The following is a 20,936-nucleotide window of genomic DNA, read 5'->3' as shown; positions in this document are numbered from 1 at the left end:
CCCTGTATGCTTGGATAAAGCCATTCAAAAGGCTTTTCTCCATTTTAATTGTGACGTAGGAGACTCCTTCCGCTGGTTAAAGTTACTTGGTGTTAATAATAAATGTGGATTTGCAACTTGAATTAAAGGAAAAGGACAAACTTTGTATTTATCATGTGTATTTTTCAATCTAGTTCAGACGACTGTTTTATAAACATATTTAGCAAACCAGTTCCTTGAAAATATGTCAATTTTTCTCAATCACTTCAATTTTCTCTGAACTAAGGGCCCATGGATTTTCCATAGTTATAATTATTAAGAGAGCCAATGGGTTCAATTTCCATTAAAATGTTTCAAACCTTTAGCATCACCAGTCCTCTTTCCTCTACTATTAGAGGAAAAGTAATTGGCAAAATTAATGACAATTACATTAAAAGTAATGGCAAAAACTGCAATTACTTTTGCACCAACCTAGTATTTCACCAACGCATCCCTCAGATGCTAGGCCATTGCTCCGTGCTCCTTGCCCTCACCCCTTGATGTTATTAGCCACTTTGTTTCTGGACCTCTTTCCTCCTCACTTGAATATTTTCAAGTTTTCTTGAAATATTCTTCCTATTTTCTTCCTATTACTTTATAGCTGTGGGACTATGGGAGAGTCAGGTAAGCTGACTTATTTCTTCCTATGACTGCTTCTTTTCTTCCTATTACTGCTTCTTAGACCTATTTTTGCAAGATTAGTACATAATTTTTAGTTCTCATGAACTGATGAACATTTATGTGCTTTAGTACATACATGTATCTTATGTTTTTAAAAATGTATAACCAGTATACTAGTTTAATTTTACCTTAGATCCTACTGTTTAAGGGGATAAAAATGCACCCTTCAGCTGACCTAAATCCATCCCTTTCTTCAAATTTTGTGAGCTTCTAGATTACATAGTATCCACTTTTTCACAACTCAGCCTCTCAAAACTACAAAATTGCTTTATTCCCAAGGAGTTTGGTACTCCAGTATTACATGGTAGCTGAAACAGTAGAACTAAGCACTGAATTTTTTTTGTTAATGGTATTGTTCATCTTTGAAGAAGAATACAGTCAGTATAGATTCAATTGTAAGGCAATGATGCAATCTCACCCTGTGTCCTCTTCTCATCATTCTAAGCACACTCTAGTTATTTCTACTGCTCTTTCTTGACCTTTTCTTAATTAAGGTTGTAACAAATAAATCTCCAAAGAGAAAAGCTCAGCGTTTGTCACTACCAGCCATTTTCCCTACTCAAGTGATTCATCATATTGACTTGATGGTTACTTAAGACCATAAATCTGTCTCAGCAGAGACACCTTGCATCTGCTTGATGAAAGCTAAATGTGATTTGTATTTTGAAAATAAAGCAGAATTTAAGACCAACCAATCAATGAAGGGGGCTTGGTTTTAATACCTGCATCCTCCGTATTTCTCATCGTTTTTTTCTATCCTTAAAAAATTCCAACTTTTTCAAATTTCTTGTTTTCTTCCCTTTTCTTTATGTTTTGTTAGATCCTAACAATTCCTCACAGCTGCCATGATTGTATAAGTAATGTAATGACCTCTTACCTCCTTTAACGTCATTGTAGCTACAATGCTTTACCATCAAGTCACAGTGAGACATATAATAATAGTAATAATAATCGTGTTTGTAAAACACTTACCTCATACCAAGCTCTATGTTCAGAGCTTTGTATACATAATTTCTCCTTAAAGTAGTCCTTAAATTAGTTCTTAAAGTAAGCCCATGGAGTAAATAAGATCGTCCACCTTTTATAGATAAGTAAAGGTATCATTTTAGAGAGCTTACCTGACTCTCCCATAGTCCCACAGCTATAACAATTGGGACAGAGATTTTAACCATTATCCATCCAAGTTCATAACCACTGTGTTTCATCACCTTTTGTAAAGTCCGCATCAACACATGCCTTTCAGGATCTTTTGTGGATACCTCCTTCACACTGCATCCTCCACGTATTTACTGAGACTGCATATCTTATTCTAGTGTTTTTATTTGATTTTAGCAAACATTTTGAGCACATACTAGTAACAGGAATGGTGATTCTTAAAAGTTACCTTTTATGTATGCAGTTCCTTGAGTTGTGACTTCTCACGTTAATTGTAAGCTTCAAAAAGGGCAAGAGTTTTGTCTTCAGTTTCTTTTATCTTAACAGCTGGAGTATGAATACTAAATTTTGTATTTATAAAATGCTTCAAAAATTACAGAACCTTTTTCCACAAATTATTTACTTTACTTCTCATAGTCCTAGAAGGTTGGATATGATTATTTCCATCTCACTGTTTAAAAAATATGAGCTTTGAGACATTAAGTGACTTATCTAAAGTCACATGCTAGTAGTGCTTGCAAACAGGCCCTATGACACTGGGTCCCATCCATTTTCCACCCCATTCCTTAGCCTCCTTGCCTGTGCACCCTTCATGAGATGCTCCGCAAACAGGAACCTTACAGCCGTTCTCTATGAAAAGCTTTGTTTTTGCCGTTATTCAGACATAATCCTGAATAACTCTATGCGGGGCTCTTATACCCTATATTAACTACTTAACACAATGGGAAACTGACTTATTTGTAATAGTTGGCTACTAAAGAAACACTTATGTCATTGCTGGTTCTGATGTCAGATAAGTAAAATAAATAAACTGCAGCTCAGGGGAGAATTTCTGCTTCCTTCCTAATTCAACGAAGTTTTAAAAGCCTTAATAATTTGTGTGCATCTTCTTCATTGCAGGAGAAGGAGTCTGAAAATGTGATACAGTAGGCTTTTACTACCTGTCCCCAAAGCTTGTCAAGTGCCTGGGCTTGCTAGTTTATAGCCAGGGTCTGTAGTGGACCAACCAAATGATTTGAAACCAGCCCAGAACTTCTATCTCTAACCATTGTCACTTGATTAGACACCTGATGTCATATGACTAGGTTAAAATTGTTCTGCTTATATTTTTCTCAAGTACAAGAAAGTGTACATTTGTGTTGCCAATAGATTTCTTGTTAAGTGGATTAATAATCCATCTAGTTTAAAATTGTTCCACAATATTTTATGCTTTGGGGAAAAAAGATGTCTAAGAATGCCTATTTCAGAATTTCATTTACAAGGTCTAAATTTTAATTAACTTGCATGCTTAAAACTCTTAAATAGATTCCTATTGGACCTAGTTTACAACCTAGACCACTCACCATGGTGTACAAATCTGCATGTAACTTAGTCCTTGCCTATTCCTTTCTCAGCCTCAGATCTCTTGGGGTTCTCCCATTCAATCACTACATTTATTCATGTCAGTTTTTGATCAATTCCTCCAACGAACCAAGTTCTTTCCTGCCTCAAGACCTCAATACTAGTTCTCCCCTCTGTCTGGAACATTCTTTCTCATTTCACCCCTACTATATGCACATGAACTTGCTTGTCTAGCTTCCAATCTTAGATTAAAGACACTTCCCCCAATAGGTCTCCTATATTAGTCTCTATTATAGCATACTATTTTTATTTTCTTCTTATCAGCTGCAATCATGGTTTGGTTGGTTGGCTGGTTAGCCGGTTGGCTGGTTGGCTTGTTGGTTGGTTGGTTGGCTGGCTGGCTGGTTAGTTTGTTGGTTGGTGGCTGGTTGGTTGACTCGCTACTTACTGTATCTTCAGTGGGGCGGGGACCCTCTCCAACTTGTTCATCACCTTATCTCTGACATCTAGCACAGTGACAGGCACATAGTAGGTGCTCTATAAACATCTGTTGATATTGTAGAATATCAGTAGTGCTGTAGCTAAAAAATTCCATCTTACCCTAAACAAAATTGTTAGGAGTAGTCAGAAACTTTACTAGCAAAATTAGAATTTTTACTATTTAAAAAAATCACTGTTATAGAGTAGCACTTAAATTGAACATTTAGGATAGGAGTATAAAATAGATGAAAAATTAAAGTATTAAGCTTTGTGTAGAGGGTAGACATGGGCAAAGTAAGCACCAGCAATTCACTGATATGGACAGAGCAACTAATAGGGTGTTCTAAATTTTTTTTTAAAACTTAAAGTGATAATTGGGCAAGAATTTTTTTAATTTTAATGCCCCCTCTATTCTTCATCTTTGTATTAGTTTGCTAAGAATACCAAAACAAAATGCCATACTTGATGGCTTGAACAGCAGAAATTTATTTTCTTACTGTTCTGGAGGCTGGAAGTCCAAGACTAAGGTGCCAGCTTGGTTGGTTTCTCCTGTCCTTGACTTGCAGAGGGACACCTTCCTGCTGTGCCCTTAAATAATCTTTTCTCTCTACCCCAGTGTCTCTTCCTCTCCTTAAAAGAACATCAGTCCTATGAGATTAGGGCCCCACAATATGAACTCATTTAACTGTAATTAAAGGCCCTATCTCCAAACATAGTCACATTCTAAGGTACTGGGGGTATTCATATGCTTTAGCATATAAATCTTGGGGGAGACACAGTTGAATCCATAACCCACTTCACTACTGAATCCACTGAATTGTATGCCTTTAATATTTTTAATGTATAGGTCAAGATTTGACTGACTGTCTTTAATACATTTTGTTGATTTTGAAAAATGTGAGTTTACTGCAATCTTTTGAAAAAGAAATTATAATCTGTTGAAAGAAAAAAAGAAGAGTTATCTACACTTAGTGTCTCTTTTATACGAGTTTTCATTTCCTGTTAACATAACTCCTTTTCTTTAGTAAAATTTTTAGGAACTTCAATTATTGAACTGGACTTCTGAGAAAGATATTTCCTTAGAATCCTGGAAATATAAATCTAAAGACTGTCACATCAGGAACAGCTGGAATAGAAGGAAATGGGGGAGTCTGAGAGTTTTTAGAAGGTAGAATGTATGACCTTGACTGTAACGTAGGGGGTTATTGAAGTCAGGGTCTCGATAAAGGAGTTTAAAGGTCTCACTTAAGGAAGCCATTATTGTGGTAAACTCTTATTGTTATCCATGAAGATTGCCATTTCATGATTTCCTGTCTTTTTTTGTTGTTCCAAATCACTGAGGGCCACTACACTGAGCTTTGAGAGTTAGTTTCTTTCCCCATTCTCTAGTCCCATAAAACCACTTCTCGGTCCCCATTGTCACTTTGTTCCTTTCTACCCTGACTCTCTTGAGCTCGCTGACTCCTATAATGCCAAAAAAAGTGCTCTATTCCCTTAGCATTTTGCTCTAAACCAACTGCCAAAGATAGGAAATAATCTAATAAAGCAATCTTCCATTTAAGTTAACTAATAATGCTTTCTCAGGCACTAATCCTTTTAATAGAAGAGTAGTATATGAAACTCAATGGCCTTCTAAATTAATTTCTAGTGATAAATTTCCCATCACTATCCAGAGTAGTAGAAAAAATATGAAAAGAAAATATAGAAACATTTATATATGCTTTTGCTTTTACATTTATATATGCTATATGCTTTGGATCACAGTATTTTCTGGTTGACTACCCTAAACTGGAAAGCAGAAAAGGCCCAGAAAAAAATCAAAGGAATGTGAACAAACCCTGAGTTCCCAGAAATCTTTGCCAAATCACACTTTCACAAGCCCTAGCTCAGCTGGGGCCACTTGAGTTTCCTAGAATGCCACGTTGAAATCACTGGCAACAGACACTGGCCATGCATTTCAGGTAGGAAGTGGAGTGTTTTCAAAATAATGGATTTTCCTGCTCTGAAATGCAGTCAACACTGCAATCACTTTTTAATTCATCATAGTCTCGTAGCAAGATTACTGATTATAAAGTCCTGAAATGAATAGCTAGGGCTGGAGAAAGTGTTGGAATTGGTATTTATTTTAATGATTTAGGGATTATTGACCATTCATTTTCAACTATTTGTAATTGAAGTCTTGAAATAGAGAAATTTATCAGAGGAATGCTTCCTTCACCCTTGTGTAATTTGAACATGCTGAAATGGCACATGTGGACCCATAAATTGTTCATGTGCACAAAGGGGTAATATATCACACAGGCCCTCATTCACTCAGTGTTCGGGGAGGAAAGGCATGGAAGTATGAGTTATTGCTTGCTGTACAGAATCCCATATCTTCACGTCTTACATTTCCAGGAAGCTTTTTAAAAACATAACCTTCATATTACTTACACTAGCTAGTCATTCATTTTAAAAGATACTTTTATCAGAAGTTTTTATCAAGGTTTTTAAAATTATTTATCAAAATACAAATGTTTCTGACAAAGTCACTTTCAAGGTGTCAAAGAGATCATGTTCCTGGGCCTGGAGCAATGGGCATTGTAATCTGCACACACACTGTGTTGAATTAGATGTATAGTCCCTAATACATGAGCCAGAAATGACAAACATGTTAAAATCAAATTCGGTTGTCTCTTTGTGGGGTAGTTTGATGTCTAAAGAAAAGACAGTGTAACTTTCTCCTTTTCATTGAAGCTGTAATAAGGAATTCAGTTATTATTTTTAACAATTGCAGAATGCAGACATTGTTTTATAAAGGCAGACATCTGCTTTAAAGCATCAGTTTTCCAGAGCTAACTCTGCCTTTGCTCTTAAAATTATTTTCTTACTCCAAATCTAAACTTGTGTACTGAATAAAATCTCAGTCCACTGGGATTGATACTATACATTATGTAAGCCCAATATCCGACAATTTTCTGTCTTAAGGGAATGTTTATATCTGTTAAATACTCATGAAAAACGTTCTCTTTTATATCCTTTATATTTTGGCTTCATTTCACGTATTTGTGTTTTCCATTTTGTTTTCAAGATCTTCTAGATCCTTGATACTCTGTGTTGAACCAGTACACTGGACCAATATTGTCGACATTTCTTGGAAGCCTGTTAGAAATGCATTTTCTCAGGTCCCACCCTCCCAACTTCCCCTACCATACCACCACAGAACCAGAAACTGCATGTTCACAAGATCCCTAGGTGATGTGCTTACACTTTAAAATTTGAAAAGCACTGCTCTAGATAATTGTCAGATGGCAGATGATATTTTGAAGGAGATAAGGATTACTAATGGATATGAACATGTTACTTAAAAGGCAAAATAATAATAACATTGTATTAACTAATATTTTTGAGCACCTCACATGTTCCAGGCATCACACTCTTTTGATGCTTTTTGCATATATTATCTCATTTGAGCAAAAGGAAAGAGAAGCCTCTTTTTCTGAGGAAGGAGAAATCAGTTGTTAGATAGGGAAATCCAGGAATGTTCTAGTTATTTATTATAGCTCAGAGAAAAGGGCTAAGTCTAGAGTGGAAGTATGCACATGAAGACAGCTATAGCTTATATATATAAGGAGTATAGGCTAGAGCAGAGATAATGAAGACAGGAATGTCTTATGAATGACCAGGAAAAAAAACCTGTTATATAGTGGATTCAGCCAACCAGAGAAGAGCTATTTGAAAGTGACATAGCCAAAATGCTGGAAGAACATAATTACTCACTCATCTTCTCACTTCACAACAAAGGTTAAAACACTATGTTTCATGTTTACTCTATTTGTAAATGTACATATAAATGATATAATAGTATGTTACTTGATATGGATCTAAGTGATTACAATGAATAATTCTTACAACCTTAATATTGGCATAAGAGGGTGTCTTTACAATATGTATTTATGAGTTAATTTCTTTAAGGACGAGCTGTAAGTATAAGAATGGATGCAGAAGAATATGTTTATGAATGAGAGGAACTAGTTTCTGATCTTGATTCTGAACTGAAACATACCACAATAACCGATAAGCCAAACTACAACCAACTAGTCTGTTAACAAGATTAGTGCTATTGTTATGTTTCGTAGAATTATTTTTAATGGCACCCAGAACTTAGTCTTGAATGGAGGATTTCAGAGAGTGAAGTTTTCTGAAATACAGAAGAATTAATAATGCTTCTATTTGCATTAGTTTTTAGGAACTCAGATCATCCTTATTCTAGTATGAATAGTTTCTGTAAATTTATAGGAGGCACTAAAAAATTCCATTAATGTCATTGGGAGTCACTACTATAATTCTGTTTCTCTGGAAGTAAATATAAAAGGCAGGTTATAAATAGGTAGTAATAGTATAGATGAGACTTGTATTAGTTACCTTATGCTGCATAACAAATTATCCCAAAAGTTAGTAGTTTAAAACAACAAACATTTATCATCTCAGAATTTCTGTAGGTTGAGACCCAGGTTTGGCTTAGCTAGGTCCTTCTGGTTCAAGGGCTTCCATGAGGTTGCAATCAAGATGTCACTTCAGGCTGTGATCTCATCTGAAGGCTCTACCAATGGGGATTCATTCACGTGGTAACTGGCTTGCTTGGGTTTCTCATCACCTACATCTTTCCGTAAAGGCTGCTTTATGACCTGACAGCTATTTTCCCACCAGACAGACCAAGAGAGCTAAAGAGAAAGCAAGCAAGCCCAAGATGGAAGCCATGGTCTTTTTATAATCTCATGTTGGAAGTGACATTCCATTCCTTCTGCCATATGCTATTCATTAGAAGCAGATTAGTAAGTCCAGGCCATCCTACAGGGGAGGAAATTACATGAGAATGTAATACCAGCAGGTAGGGATCACTGGACATTGACCACAATGATTTTTTTTCTTTCTTCTTGCTTTCATATTTTCTAACATGTTAATTTTGGACATGTGTTACTTGTGTAATAAGGAAAGAAAAAACATTAAAGGCAATAAAAGGAGAAATTCTTCTTACATCAGATGTGTTGATCAGAATAGTCACCTCTCTATGAGGCTTTCTTAGTAAGACAATTGAATTGACTGAAGACAGGATTTATTAATGACTTTCCTGACTACATACTAGATCATGTTACAAATTCAAGTCGAGATTGTTAATCTAACAGGGTTTTGTGTCACTTGCAAAATTTTTGCACTGAAACATTGAAATAGTAAAAACTCCTGGTGGTAATATGACTGCGGCAGTGTTTCTCAGTTTCCTAACAGTCTCCTTCTTGCTCTGTTCTTAATAGCATGCTTGAGAGTTCAAACCGGCTTGATGAAGAACACAGGCTAATCGCCAGGTATGCGGCAAGGCTGGCAGCAGAGTCCTCTTCATCTGTAAGTAGCTGGAGTAAAAGGAGTCATCTGTTGGCATCTGGGGTCCTTGAATTTTATATGTCATGTTTATTGTTATAGCTGGTGCTGATTACCAGGACAATTTGTGCTAATTTATTGCACATGTGTTTGTTGCTATGTTTGTGGTGTCTTGGTGGTGAATTTACAGTTTAAAAATGGAAGACTTGAGAAACAAAACCATCCACAGTAGTGTGACCCTGGAGTCAAACTGGAATCCTCACATGCCCCTTCACTCAGTGTCAACTCCATATGAAGGGCCGAGGAAGGGGGCAAGGACTGGTTGTGACTCCTTTAATGTATTTAAAGCAGGTGTGGTTAGTGAAAGCACTAAATTTAAGGTAGAGTAGTTGCAAGTGACGCTTAAAATATACCAGTAGAAATAATAAAGCTTTCTCCATTTGTGTCTGTCTCTGAGACAAAAGCAACTGTCAGCTCGACACATTGATTCGGAATTCATCTGTGCTGACTGAGGGTGAGTTGCAATTAGTGCGTCAAAAGGACAAAGAGTGGTGGGGAGCAAGTGAGGAAGCCGTTGCCTGCACCTCTCACATCAGATGTTGCAGTTATCAGAGCCCTTCATGCTGAGCATTTAACCTAATGATCCCAGATGGGAGCTGCATAATGACCCATTGCATTAGCCCTGGCACGTGCTCTCTGTGACATCCACAACTGTAACACTGTTAGAAACTACCATGAGCAAGATGGAAGGGATCCAGGGCAGGCTAAAAGTGTGCTATGTGCCCCCAAAATCAGATGTGGTGAAACAAAGATGTAATTGGAGTATATGAAATTTTAAGGGACATAAGTAAGAAACAAACGTGTTAAAGAAAATCGAAATATAAAATCAGCTGAGAATATGGGAGAACTAGATTTTAGGACAAGCAATGCCTCCAGGAGTCACTTGAAAGTAAAAGCAAAACAAAGTTTCCAGAAAAACCTCTTTTCCAAGTTTTCTTGCCTTTATCCATGCATATACCTCTATAAACAGAGGCTATGGTATACCAAAATATGGGATTAGCAATGTGTGTCCCAGCTCTCCATGACCTCATGCAAAGCACTGCTTGTTTGAGTTCAGTCTCCTTGTCTGTACATGGGTGTAAATATGCTCATTATATATGTCAGTGCTGCCTGTTATTAGCATCCACTGAGACAGTAAAATGTATGAAAGTACTGCATAAACCAGCAATTGCAAAATGGCAGCCTGCAGACCAAATTTGTCCCCCAGAAATGTTTTGTTGAGCCCTACAGTGTTTTCAATTCTTTATTAGATGTCAGGACTTACAAATCAGATGGCTTTCCTTGAAAGTCTGGATTTTCATCTTATCTTAAAAGACTGACCAGATCAAATGCATATTCCTTCTGACAGCAGGCAGCTGGAGTGGAGGCATTCCTCTGCTGATTCGGACAGGGCAAGCATGTGGCACTTTGCCACAACCCTTACCCTGGCCCACCTCCCTCTCCCTCCCTTGGGTTACTTCCCTGCCCCTTTCAGCATTTGAGTTAGTGATCCCTGGCAGACTGCTCAATCTCCATGCACATGTTATTATTTATATATGCACTAACTTCTCCAGTCTTGTTCCATTTCTTTCTAGAGAACATTAGTAACTCGTGTTCCTTGCCTACATGCACTATATATAACCTTTGTGGATCCATCATAGGAAAGATACCGTCCACACATTAATTCTAGTTCCTTTGTAAATCTCTTCATAACCACATATTAAGAATAGTATGATTAGCTGAATAAATCATGATTAGTAAAATGACAGAAATGAGATGGAAAGGTCATTTACTTGGGTCAATGTTTTTCTGTATAATTCCTGATCAATTAATATACATAGCAAAGCAATAACTGAAATTCACAACTGGCTCAGATAAGTTTCTACCATTTATCAATACATAAAGTATATGCCAGAAAAGGAAGTCTTATGTAATGAAATCAGAAGAAAATCTTGAACCACAAGTCAGTGCTGCCATGTGCCAGAATTAGCTATCGAAAGTAATTTAGAATCTAAAATGTAGGACCTCAAAATTTCTTGTTAGCTACACAAGTCATTCTTTGCTGAAAAGAGGTGTGAATTAAAATGCATAGACAGCTTTATAAAAGCAAAACCTTTACAAAAGTTCATCTTTCCTACAATTAGGTTTAAAAAGCAGGACAAGATTCTCTGCATCTGGCTTAGGCAACAGTTGCCATTTTTAAAAGCTTTGCATTCTTCAGTAGAAAGATTAGTTGTGATTTTTAAAAATTTGTTTTTAAAACAATAAAAATTGGTGTGGAGGGCCGGGTGTGGTGGCTCATGACTGTAATCCCAGCACTTTGGGAGGCCAAGGTGGGCGGATCACGAGGTCAGGAGATTGAGACCATCCTGGCTAACACGGTGAAACCCCGTCTGTACTAAAAATACAAAAAATTAGCTGGGTGTGGTGGTGGGCGCCTGTAGTCCCAGCTACTTGGGAGGCTGAGGCAGGAGAATGGCGTGAACCCAGGAGGCGAAGCTTGCAGTGAGCTGAGCTTGCACCACTGCACTCCAGCCTGGGCAACAGAGTGAGACTCCACCTCAAAAAAAAAAAAAAAATTGGTCTGGAGGAATTTCTAAAATGTACTGTAAGGCAAAGAAAGCAAGATACATAATCTGACCCCATTTTTGTAAAACAACACCAAATAAATCCTTGACTAAATATACATAAACACACACAGATATATATATATATGGTATGATATGATTAATGATATCTATATTTATCTGAGAATGGAGAAAGCTATGACTGCATGTATACCAGTTGTTAAAGCTGATTGCATTACTGAAAATGATGGGCTGGAGTGGTGTGAAGGTAGAAGAAGCAAATCAAAGAATATACATGAATATGTGAATTCATCAATCTAAAATTACATGTGTGAATAAAGAAATACATAAAAGTTTGCTGATTAGAAGAATCAGAAAAGTAAGTCTTACTAACGATGACTTTAAAACTATATTTTTATTTATTTATTTTTGTGAGATGGAATCTCGCTCTGTCACCCGGGCTGGAATGCAGTGGCATGACCTCAGCTCACTGCAACCTCCACCTCAGGCTCAAGCGATTCTCCTGCCTCAGCCCCTCGAGTAGCTAGGATTACAGGTGTGTGCCATCAGGCCCAACAAATTTTTGAATTTTCAGTAGAGATGGGGTTTCCCCATGTTGGCCAGACTGGTCTCGAACTCCTGACCACAAGTTATCCGCCCGCCTCAGCCTCCCAAATTGCTGGTATTACAGGCGTGAGCCACCATGCCTGGCCTAAAACTATATTTTTAATTGTATATTACAGTAATTGAACAGTAACTCTAGAGAAAGCACCCTCTCAACAGTGCAACATCTTTTAAAGCCACCTATAATGAAAGAATAGGTACAATGAGGATAATGTGGCAAAAATAAAATCACTTCCCAAAAATTTTCAGTCAGAAAACTGAAAAATCATTTTTCCTACCTTTTGTGTGTTTGCCTGCCAGAGAATTCTGTTCTGTCTTCCACTTGACAGATGTGCTCCGGATCCACAGAAAAGTTGGTCCATAGGAGAAGAATGGCAATTGAATTTTATGTATTTGCTTTCTTTGTTTTGATAGAAATAGTTCCCTCCTCCTTGTCTGCATATCTCATGACTCGTGCCTTCCCAAATACATAGGTTCACATTCTCAATATGAAATCTTGCAAACTACTTATTTTACAGCAGCCAACTCAGCAGAGAAGTGCTCCTGACATCTCTTTCACCATCGATGCGAATAAGCAGCAAAGGCAGCTGATTGCTGAGCTAGAAAACAAGAACAGGTGAGGCTTTGTAGACGTGCTGGCTTGTTTGATCAACGTGCGCATTCATTAGTAACCTATGGTCGTGCTTTAAAGTTTCAGGGCTTTACACCCTGTGTGCATACTCAAGGGAAGACATCTACAGTCAGTGATGCTCATTTCCGAAAAGCTGGTCTTTAGATCTTTAGAACTTCAGAAGCTTCATGAGAAAACTGCGTGTGCGTGTGTGTGTATAGTTCTGAGATGTCAATGCAATTAATGTTGCCCCTCTAGACGGTCTCACTTCCCTTTTGCTGACGTACTTAATTTTGTTCAAGAGCTTCTAGTGCAGGAGGAGCCTCCTGGGTACTTGGTAGAAGGTGTCTCTACCACCCAGAAACAGGTAGGAGGCTCGCTGGAGAGAACCCCTGGAGGGACCCTGCGCTAAAGAGGCATCTGGAGAGACACCACCATCACCCAGTTACTCTATCCAAACATGCAGAGATCTCCACCTGCAGCCCATCAGCAGGTTCTTCCTCTATTCAACACAGATTGACTCACAGTCTGCCTCCACGGCATACACCCCAAAAATTGTCCAGCTCATCTCCACCACCACCCAGTTCAGCCTGTCCTTTTCAAAAACATCAATCTTATGTTATTCCAGGTTTAAACCCTCTAATGTGTTCCCATCACACTTCAGTTAAATCCCACTCCTCTTACCGTGACCTGCAAGGTCCTACCTGACCTGATTCCCTCCTGCCATTCTAGCCTCAGCTCACCTTGCCCAGCACACTCCCGCCTCCCGTGTCTTCCTCCTGTCTTACAGCCTTTGAACTTGTCATTCCCTCAGCCTAGAAAGCTCTTCCTCCGGGTCTCTGTGTGGCTGGCTCCTTCTCATTACTGAGGTCTCAGCTCATATATCACCTCCTAAAAGACCACCTGTCTCATCCTGCCTACTCGCCCCAGCCCAGAAACTAGTCTCAATTACATCCCCCTGTGTGTGGGGGGAGGGCGGCGGGGGGGTGTCACTTATCACCGTCTGAAATAACCGTGTGTGTTTCTTTGTTGATTGTCTGTCTTCCCTGACTGAAACAGAAGTTCTTTGAGAACAGAGTCCGTGGCTAAATGGTCCCTGGAGCCCAGAACCAGGCCTGGCAATTGTAGAAGCTCAGTAGGCATACATTGAGTGAGAAAATGATGAATAGCTGAGTTAAGTCTCAAACTTGGTGCTGAGGAAACCCAACATGGAACAATTTGTACTAGGTTGGTGCAAACGTAATTGTGGTTTTTGCCATTATGTTTAATTACTTTTAATGGCAAAAAGCGCAATTATGTTTGCACCAACCTAACACATTCTAGTAACATGTTTCTTGAAACAGCACTAAAACATTTCCACGCTTAATCCCATTCTTAAACGCTGATGTGACATTTGAGGTCGAACTGGTGGAGTAAAGGAGGAGGTTGTGATAATTATTTCACGCCTGTAAAGTTTAACCTGAGAATTTGGGGATAAATGATCAAAGTATCCTTTAAAGTTCTCAAGAAAGAATAAAAAGGAAGGTGCAAACTCTGGTTGGCACATTTTCATATTTTTTTCTAGTAAGGAAAGCTTTTGGCTTAGTTGTCTTGAGACCTGGTTGTCATCATTAGGAAACCGCAAATTAGGATAGAAATAGCTTCATAAATGTGACACCGTGACTCCATCACCTTTGAAACTACTGCTCTACTCTGAGCCCCGGGGAGATGTGCTCACATCAGAGCTGGAATAAAAAAATTAAAAAATTAAATTAAAAAAAAAGTGTGTCACGTGATCCCTCTCAATGTAGCAAATAATAGGAGGAAAGAATTAAGAAGGGAAAGAGTAGACGCATAATGAAGAATTAGAAAAAAATAGCCATACAAATTGGAAGTTGTTCAGGATAGTCACAAGTCTGTAAAATTACCTATTGTATTTTATATAACATTTATTATATCTACTATGTGCAAGCAATTGTGCCAAGTCAGAAACAAGCATTGAGAGTGGGAGCCAAGGCTTCAAATGAGCAAAGGCACTTAAAATAAGGTAGGAGAAAGAACCCACAGAAAGGAAAAGGGCAGTTGGGGGATGCAAGTAAAAGTGGGGACAGGCAGGCATTGGAGAAAGTGTATGAGCTGAGCTGGCAGGCAGAGGGCTCAAGGCAAACAGTGTAAAAGAACCATTGGACTTTGTGGTTCATGGAAAGCTTGTGTGAGTATTGATGACATTGATGGCAATGGGGAGTAGGAGAATGGAGGGGCCGTCCTCAAATGTACTGATACTTTACATCAATTCGGGCACTGGAAATATGGCAAGAAAAAGAAGCAAAATAAACCGGTTTTAAATTATTGACAATTAGAGTTAATCCAAAGTTTCGGCTTTTTTGGAACAAAATATTATGGTTGATAACCTCAGCAAATGTTAGAATTGGAATGTAAAACAGTTTTGTTTTATTTTGGGGTTTTTTTTTTTTCAGTCCACAAAGTAAACCAATAATATATGGTGGGAGAGGTTTATTTAAAATACTCAGAATTAACAGATGTCAGTAAGCCAGTCAGTGTCCCATAATAAGGCAACAGAAAGAGCTAAAGAAGAGAGGAGGAAAGAAGTGATAAAAACAACCATTGTATCTGCTATTGGAAGGCTATGCCAGCTTGAGGCCTGAATGAACACCAGAACTGAGGCCATTTTCTGAAGAAGGACCTAACTTTTCCTGTAGTCTGTTCATTTGGAGTTTCTACCAGACATCATTCCATAATCCCTTCTCCATCCCTTAGTCCCTTTTCTCTAAGACATATTATGATTGCTAACGAGCATGGAGCCATCCAATGGGGAAGGGACCACAGCTGGTATTAATAACATATGCTCACAGCTTCCAGGTGGCAGCAGTAAGAAACCTGGGTCTTTGTTTTGGGGAGTTGAAGCGAGAATAAGGACAACTTTAAAATACATTTAAAGTACATGTGTACAAATATAGCTTCGTTTCGTCCTCAGAACAACTACTTAATGTAGGCAGATTGACTATTATCATCCCCATTCTACAGATAAAAATTTAAATGTGAGGTGTTATTTCTACTCTTTTTCCCCAACATGACCCACTTCACCATCATTGTGGTCTAGGTTATGTAGGGCAAACTTCATGGGGAAGGTGAGTTTTTAGGACATTTCAGGATAGTGAAATTTTGCAGTGAAAGTTCGGAGATAGAATTCCAGGTAAAAATACACACAGACTTTGAGAAAAGCAACAAGACACTTGCCAGGCTAGCACTGACGAATCGAATAAAGAATAAAATGAAAACATCAGTATATGAAGCTTGTATACCAGACCAAAGGATTTTAATTCTATCCTGTCATGATGGACAGCAGTGGTCAGGCAAGTGACAGAATGTCCGCATGTTTATGGCAAAGTAATCAGCTCACTAAATATGCAGGTTGCATTTACAAGGGGTTGACCAGAAGCTGGTGGGAAGTGATGAGGAACTATGTTAGATAGATGGTTCCAGAAATAAAAATAAAGGAACCCAAAAAGGAGATGATTAGACAAAAGGCAAAATAGTGCTGAAATGTTAATTTACAAGATTCTGTTACTCATTTCTAAACTTCCCATTAGGGATTCCAGATTTTCCAACGACAACCTTCACACAACTCCGATTTTACTAGCAATCCTCTTTTCTTTCACTCTCTTGTTGTTTCCTTCCTCCTATTCATCTGTCCCAATACAAAGAGAAGGGATAAAACGTCAAGGTCAAAAGGGGTGTTGTGGAATATCAAAAGGAGGTTAACCCTGACCAGAGTTTTCACAAGCTGCAGCATCAGGCCTACATCCCTTCTTAGAAAGAAAAGACTAACAGAAATCCACAAGCTCACGAATATCTTATCTCGGTTGCGGTGTTAATTAACCTACAGAGCACTTTGTTTTCCCTTCCAATACTCTGCTTCCACTCAGGCATGGGGATAACACACTTGAGGGGAAAGCAGGACTTCTTCTGAGGAAATACCCAGGGATATCTGCCTCCATATGGGTCTATTTCTGACACCAGAATCAGCAGGAAGCACCATGAAGGCCCCAATAACCCTGGTCATGCCTTAATATCACTCTTGTTGCTTGTTTCCTGAACACTTTTGGATCATACTCTCTAAATCCATGTCTTTAAGAACTAGAGAGAGAGAAAAGAAACAGGAGTGAGAAGCAGAAAGAGAGATACGTTCTGTCCCTGAGTTCTTTTGTGGGTTCCAGAGCTCCCCCAACCCATCTCTGATGAGCAGCAAGTGCATCCTGAGCTCATCTTTCTGAGTCAGCAGCCTGGTGCGCTCTAGACATCCCAGAGCCAAAAGCTCCTTCAGGTAATACTACTGCACCATGAAAACCCACCCAGAGAACCCATGTCTCTAAGGTGACAACCCAGTAATCAGGTCTGTGAGTTTAAGGGGAGGATGGAGTTCCTCACTTCATTTAATGACTCTGTCTACCCCAGGTAATCACGGACATTTCAGCAATGATCTTTAGAAGATAATGGTCCCTTATAGCACCTTTGGTGGAGTCAATCATTTAGTATTAGGAGTATCAGGAATCTTCAAATTATATTGTATAAGTCACAGCCTGTGTTGGCTAGACCTGGCAAAGCATGTACCAGAAGACTGAGGCAGGCTGATATATGTGGGCTTTCGGGCTAGCCAGCCTGGATTCACATCACCTCTGCCGTCTACTTGTTATTGAACTTGGGGAAATCTTTTAACTGGTCTGTGCCTGGATTCTCTCATTCATTAAACAGAGATAATAATGGTACCTATATATAATAGAACTGTTATAGAATGAAATAAAATAATATTAAAGCAGACAGCAGAGTTCCCAGGTACAGACTAACTACTTGATGCATGTTATATAGCTCTTCTTATTTTTTCTTACCAGAGCTGCTGCTCTCTTTTCCTTTCTTGGACTAAATGGCTCTGTCATGTTTCTGTCTTTAGAATCAACAAAGAGAATAGCAGGAGTCATAGAATATCAGGGTGTTAGCCCTGGAGGAAATCTTGGAAATCCCACTGCACTGATTTTCAGGCTGAGCTCTATGGTATCCTGAGGGCTCTGCAGGGGCACCTGGGAGGGCACAGCAGGTCCCAGCAACACAGGGACTTGTCATCATTTCTTTAACCCCAGCAGCACCCTTCCCCTTAAACTGTCTGACCTATTGGGTATCCATGGCATATTTCTTTTAAAGAAAGGATTCCTCCATGGAATCCCAAAGAGGAGAAAAAAAAAAAAAAAGATTGAAAACCACTGAATTACAATTCCATCTTCTCACCACACCCACGAAAGGTATAATGACTCACTAGTCATTAGCCTCCTGATTCTGGGGGTTTTGTGAAGCAAGCAGTTTTAAATCAGCCTTCCAAAATGGAAAGCCACTTACTTCCTTGTCCACCAAATTCACCTTCCATTCGCAGTACTTTGCTCTATCTTACTGGCTCCTATGCCTTTTGTTGAGTAGGAAACTGACACCCCCAGCTCCCAAGAATACATGACTTAGAACACTGCTTAATGGCTTCTGACTCTCTCAGGGATAATTTGCCTTGCCAGTCACATATCCTTTATGGCTAGCCTAATGCTCACCCAAATGCAGGGAAGCCCAGGCTCTGACATCAATAGTTGACTGACACATCTCACCTCCGACAGAGGTCACACTAATAGGACTCTATGTCACAGACTCAATTACAGTGAATCTTTTTAAAAGCACTTTCCTTCTAAGGTGGACTTCCCTGAGATCCATTGTTAAGGCTGAGAGATTTAAGAAAAAAAAAAAAAGAGAAAGAATTTTGTCTAACTCAGGTCTTCTCAGATAAATTCAGTATGAGAAGTCCCTTCTTGGTGAGAGAATGAGGTTACTTAGTTTTGTGAAATGAGCCCCATTTATCCTTATTTTCCCTTCAGGCTCCTCTTACTTCGTAGCTGCAGGTACTTCATGGTGGCAGAGTGTGATCATAAATAACAGGAAGATGCACTTTTGTCTCTTAAGCAGCACACTCCAAAGTCGGACACATTACCACTGCATTACATTACTTGCTAGAGAGATGACTGGGTCCTGGTGATTTAACTCAACGACATGCTGCAGAAGCTTCAAGGTTTGGATGTACTGGAAACGAAGTCAATCTTCCCTCACCCACAGCACCCACAGCACCTAGCTGTAGTCAAAGTCTCTTAAATACACTGGAATCTGTTGGTTAGGGAAGGTCGGTTCTGCTCCTAAACATAGGATGATCCTTTCTCCCTTTGTTCTGCTGGCCTTGATCTGCTCCGACGTTAGTGTCCTGAAAGCTAACTAACCTTGGTTTCTCACCTTCCTCCTCTCTCCCAAGAGAAATCTTACAGGAGATCCAGAGACTTCGGCTAGAGCATGAACAAGCTTCTCAGCCCACGCCAGAGAAGGCACAGCAAAACCCCACCCTGCTGGCAGAACTCCGGCTCCTCAGGTAAGAGAGCACCCACATCATCTCAGGGAATAGATATGCGTGAGATCTTTGAGAAAGTCTAGCAGTGTCTAGCCAGAAAACAGTCCTCAGCTACCTTAGCTGCTGACGTTTTTTATTTTTGTTTTTGTTTTTGTTTTTGTTTTTTTTTCATAGCACACACCTAATTGCTGATATCTGGGGGATTTAGAGGGAAGCTGCTTATATTTTGTTCTTTCATTTGGTACAGGGAAAAGCAGTGTTTGTTTGTTTTGTTTTTGTTTTTTTGAGACGGAGTTTTGCTGTTGTTGCCCAGGCTGGAGTGCAATGGCGCAATCTCAGCTCACTGCAACCTCTGCCTTCCAGGTACAAGCAATTCTCCTGTCTCAGCCTCCCAAGTAGCTAGGATTACAGGCATGCGCCACCACACCCAGCTAATTTTTTTGTATTTAGTAGAGGCGGGGTTTCACCATATTAGTCAGGCTGGTCTCGAACTCCTGACCTCAGGTGATCCACCCGCCTCAGCCTCCCCAAGTGCTAAGATTAAAGGCATGTGCCACCACACCCGGCCAGCAGTGTTCTTTAGATCAAAAACAACATGTCTCACTAGGAACAATTTGAACTCAGCACTTTTTAGAAATAACCAGTTAAATAAACATCACAGGTTTTTAAATGTAAACATTTACTCCAACTCTAAAAGGAGTCTGATTTTTTCTCAGTCTTGGTCTCCAATATCTTTATATTCAGATCTTTAGTGTTAGGCATCACACCTTCTTGTACTGTAAGTGAATGTAAAAGCCTAGTCTTGTTTAGCCTGTCATCATAAAATACTTGAGTTAGAAGGGACTGTAGAAGTCATCTTATTACCTGTGAAGGGTCTTGACTACGAAGTTGTCCAGGGTCTTGGCATTTTGAATAAAGAACTGGACAGAACGCACAAACGAAGCAAAAAAAGAATGAAGCAACGAAAGCACAGATATATTGAAACAAAAGTACACTCCACAGAGTAGGAGCCAGCTCCTGTAAGCGGTTCAAGAGCCCTGGTTACAGAGTTTTCTGGGGTTTAAATACCCTCGAGAGGTTTCCCATTAGTTACTTGGGTACACCTTGTGTAAATGAGGACTTGGCCCAGGACCACTCTGATTGCTTGCAGGAGGCGACCAATCAGAGGCTGAAGTGAAGTTGCAAAGTTACATCCAATGCAAACATTTGATTGGTTGCAGGAGGGGACCAATCAGAGGCATTTTCTATTATTCTTCTGCCTCGCCGTACAAAGGGAGTAGCCTCTGATCCTTTTGTTACTTGGGTGGGAAAGGTGAGGTTTTCCTTTTCATTCAGTTCTAGGAAGTCGGTACAAATCGGCCTTAGTTTCGCTGCCTCCAGACCCTATTCTTCTGCCTCAATCAGATTCTGCCGCTGCATTTCAGTGCACTTCTCAGAGTCAGAAGCTAGGGAGTAGCAGGCCTTGGAAAAGAAATGTGGTTTCTCCTGCTACTCCCACGCTGCAAAATGAAAGTCTTGCTGTGGGCTCCATTTCAGACTAGCTTCATACCATGCCTTGAATAAGGCTGGTATTCCAGTGTATTTATGTGGCAAACAACACGATACTAAATTCAAAGACATTCCCTCATGTAAGTATCATACT

General features: G+C 39.3%; 1 protein-coding gene across 24 annotated transcripts in view; it reads left to right on the top strand.

Moving 5' to 3' along the window:
• DTNA (dystrobrevin alpha) overlaps window positions 1-20,936 on the top strand; it is a 401,494-nt gene that overhangs the window by 348,927 nt on the left and 31,631 nt on the right. For 23 of the 24 annotated variants that reach the window (XR_004429208.1, XM_033178011.1, XM_033178022.1 and 20 more), the window contains 3 exons: window positions 8,967-9,054; window positions 12,779-12,876; window positions 19,202-19,315. Coding sequence is in view for 22 of the 24 variants with exons in the window: in XM_033178011.1 (XP_033033902.1) it covers window positions 8,967-9,054; window positions 12,779-12,876; window positions 19,202-19,315 (300 nt within the window). In the remaining 2 variants the exon portion in view is untranslated. Of the gene's footprint in view, window positions 1-8,966; window positions 9,055-12,778; window positions 12,877-19,201; window positions 19,316-20,936 lie in introns of those variants that run through there. The other variant, XR_004429210.1, reaches the window with a different exon arrangement.

This window comes from Trachypithecus francoisi, unplaced genomic scaffold, assembly GCF_009764315.1.
Source record: "Trachypithecus francoisi isolate TF-2019V2 unplaced genomic scaffold, Tfra_2.0 Lachesis_group19, whole genome shotgun sequence".
Taxonomy (NCBI): domain Eukaryota; kingdom Metazoa; phylum Chordata; class Mammalia; order Primates; family Cercopithecidae; genus Trachypithecus; species Trachypithecus francoisi.
Note: the sequence above shows the minus strand (reverse complement) of the source record. Positions and strands in the feature narration are given on the sequence as shown.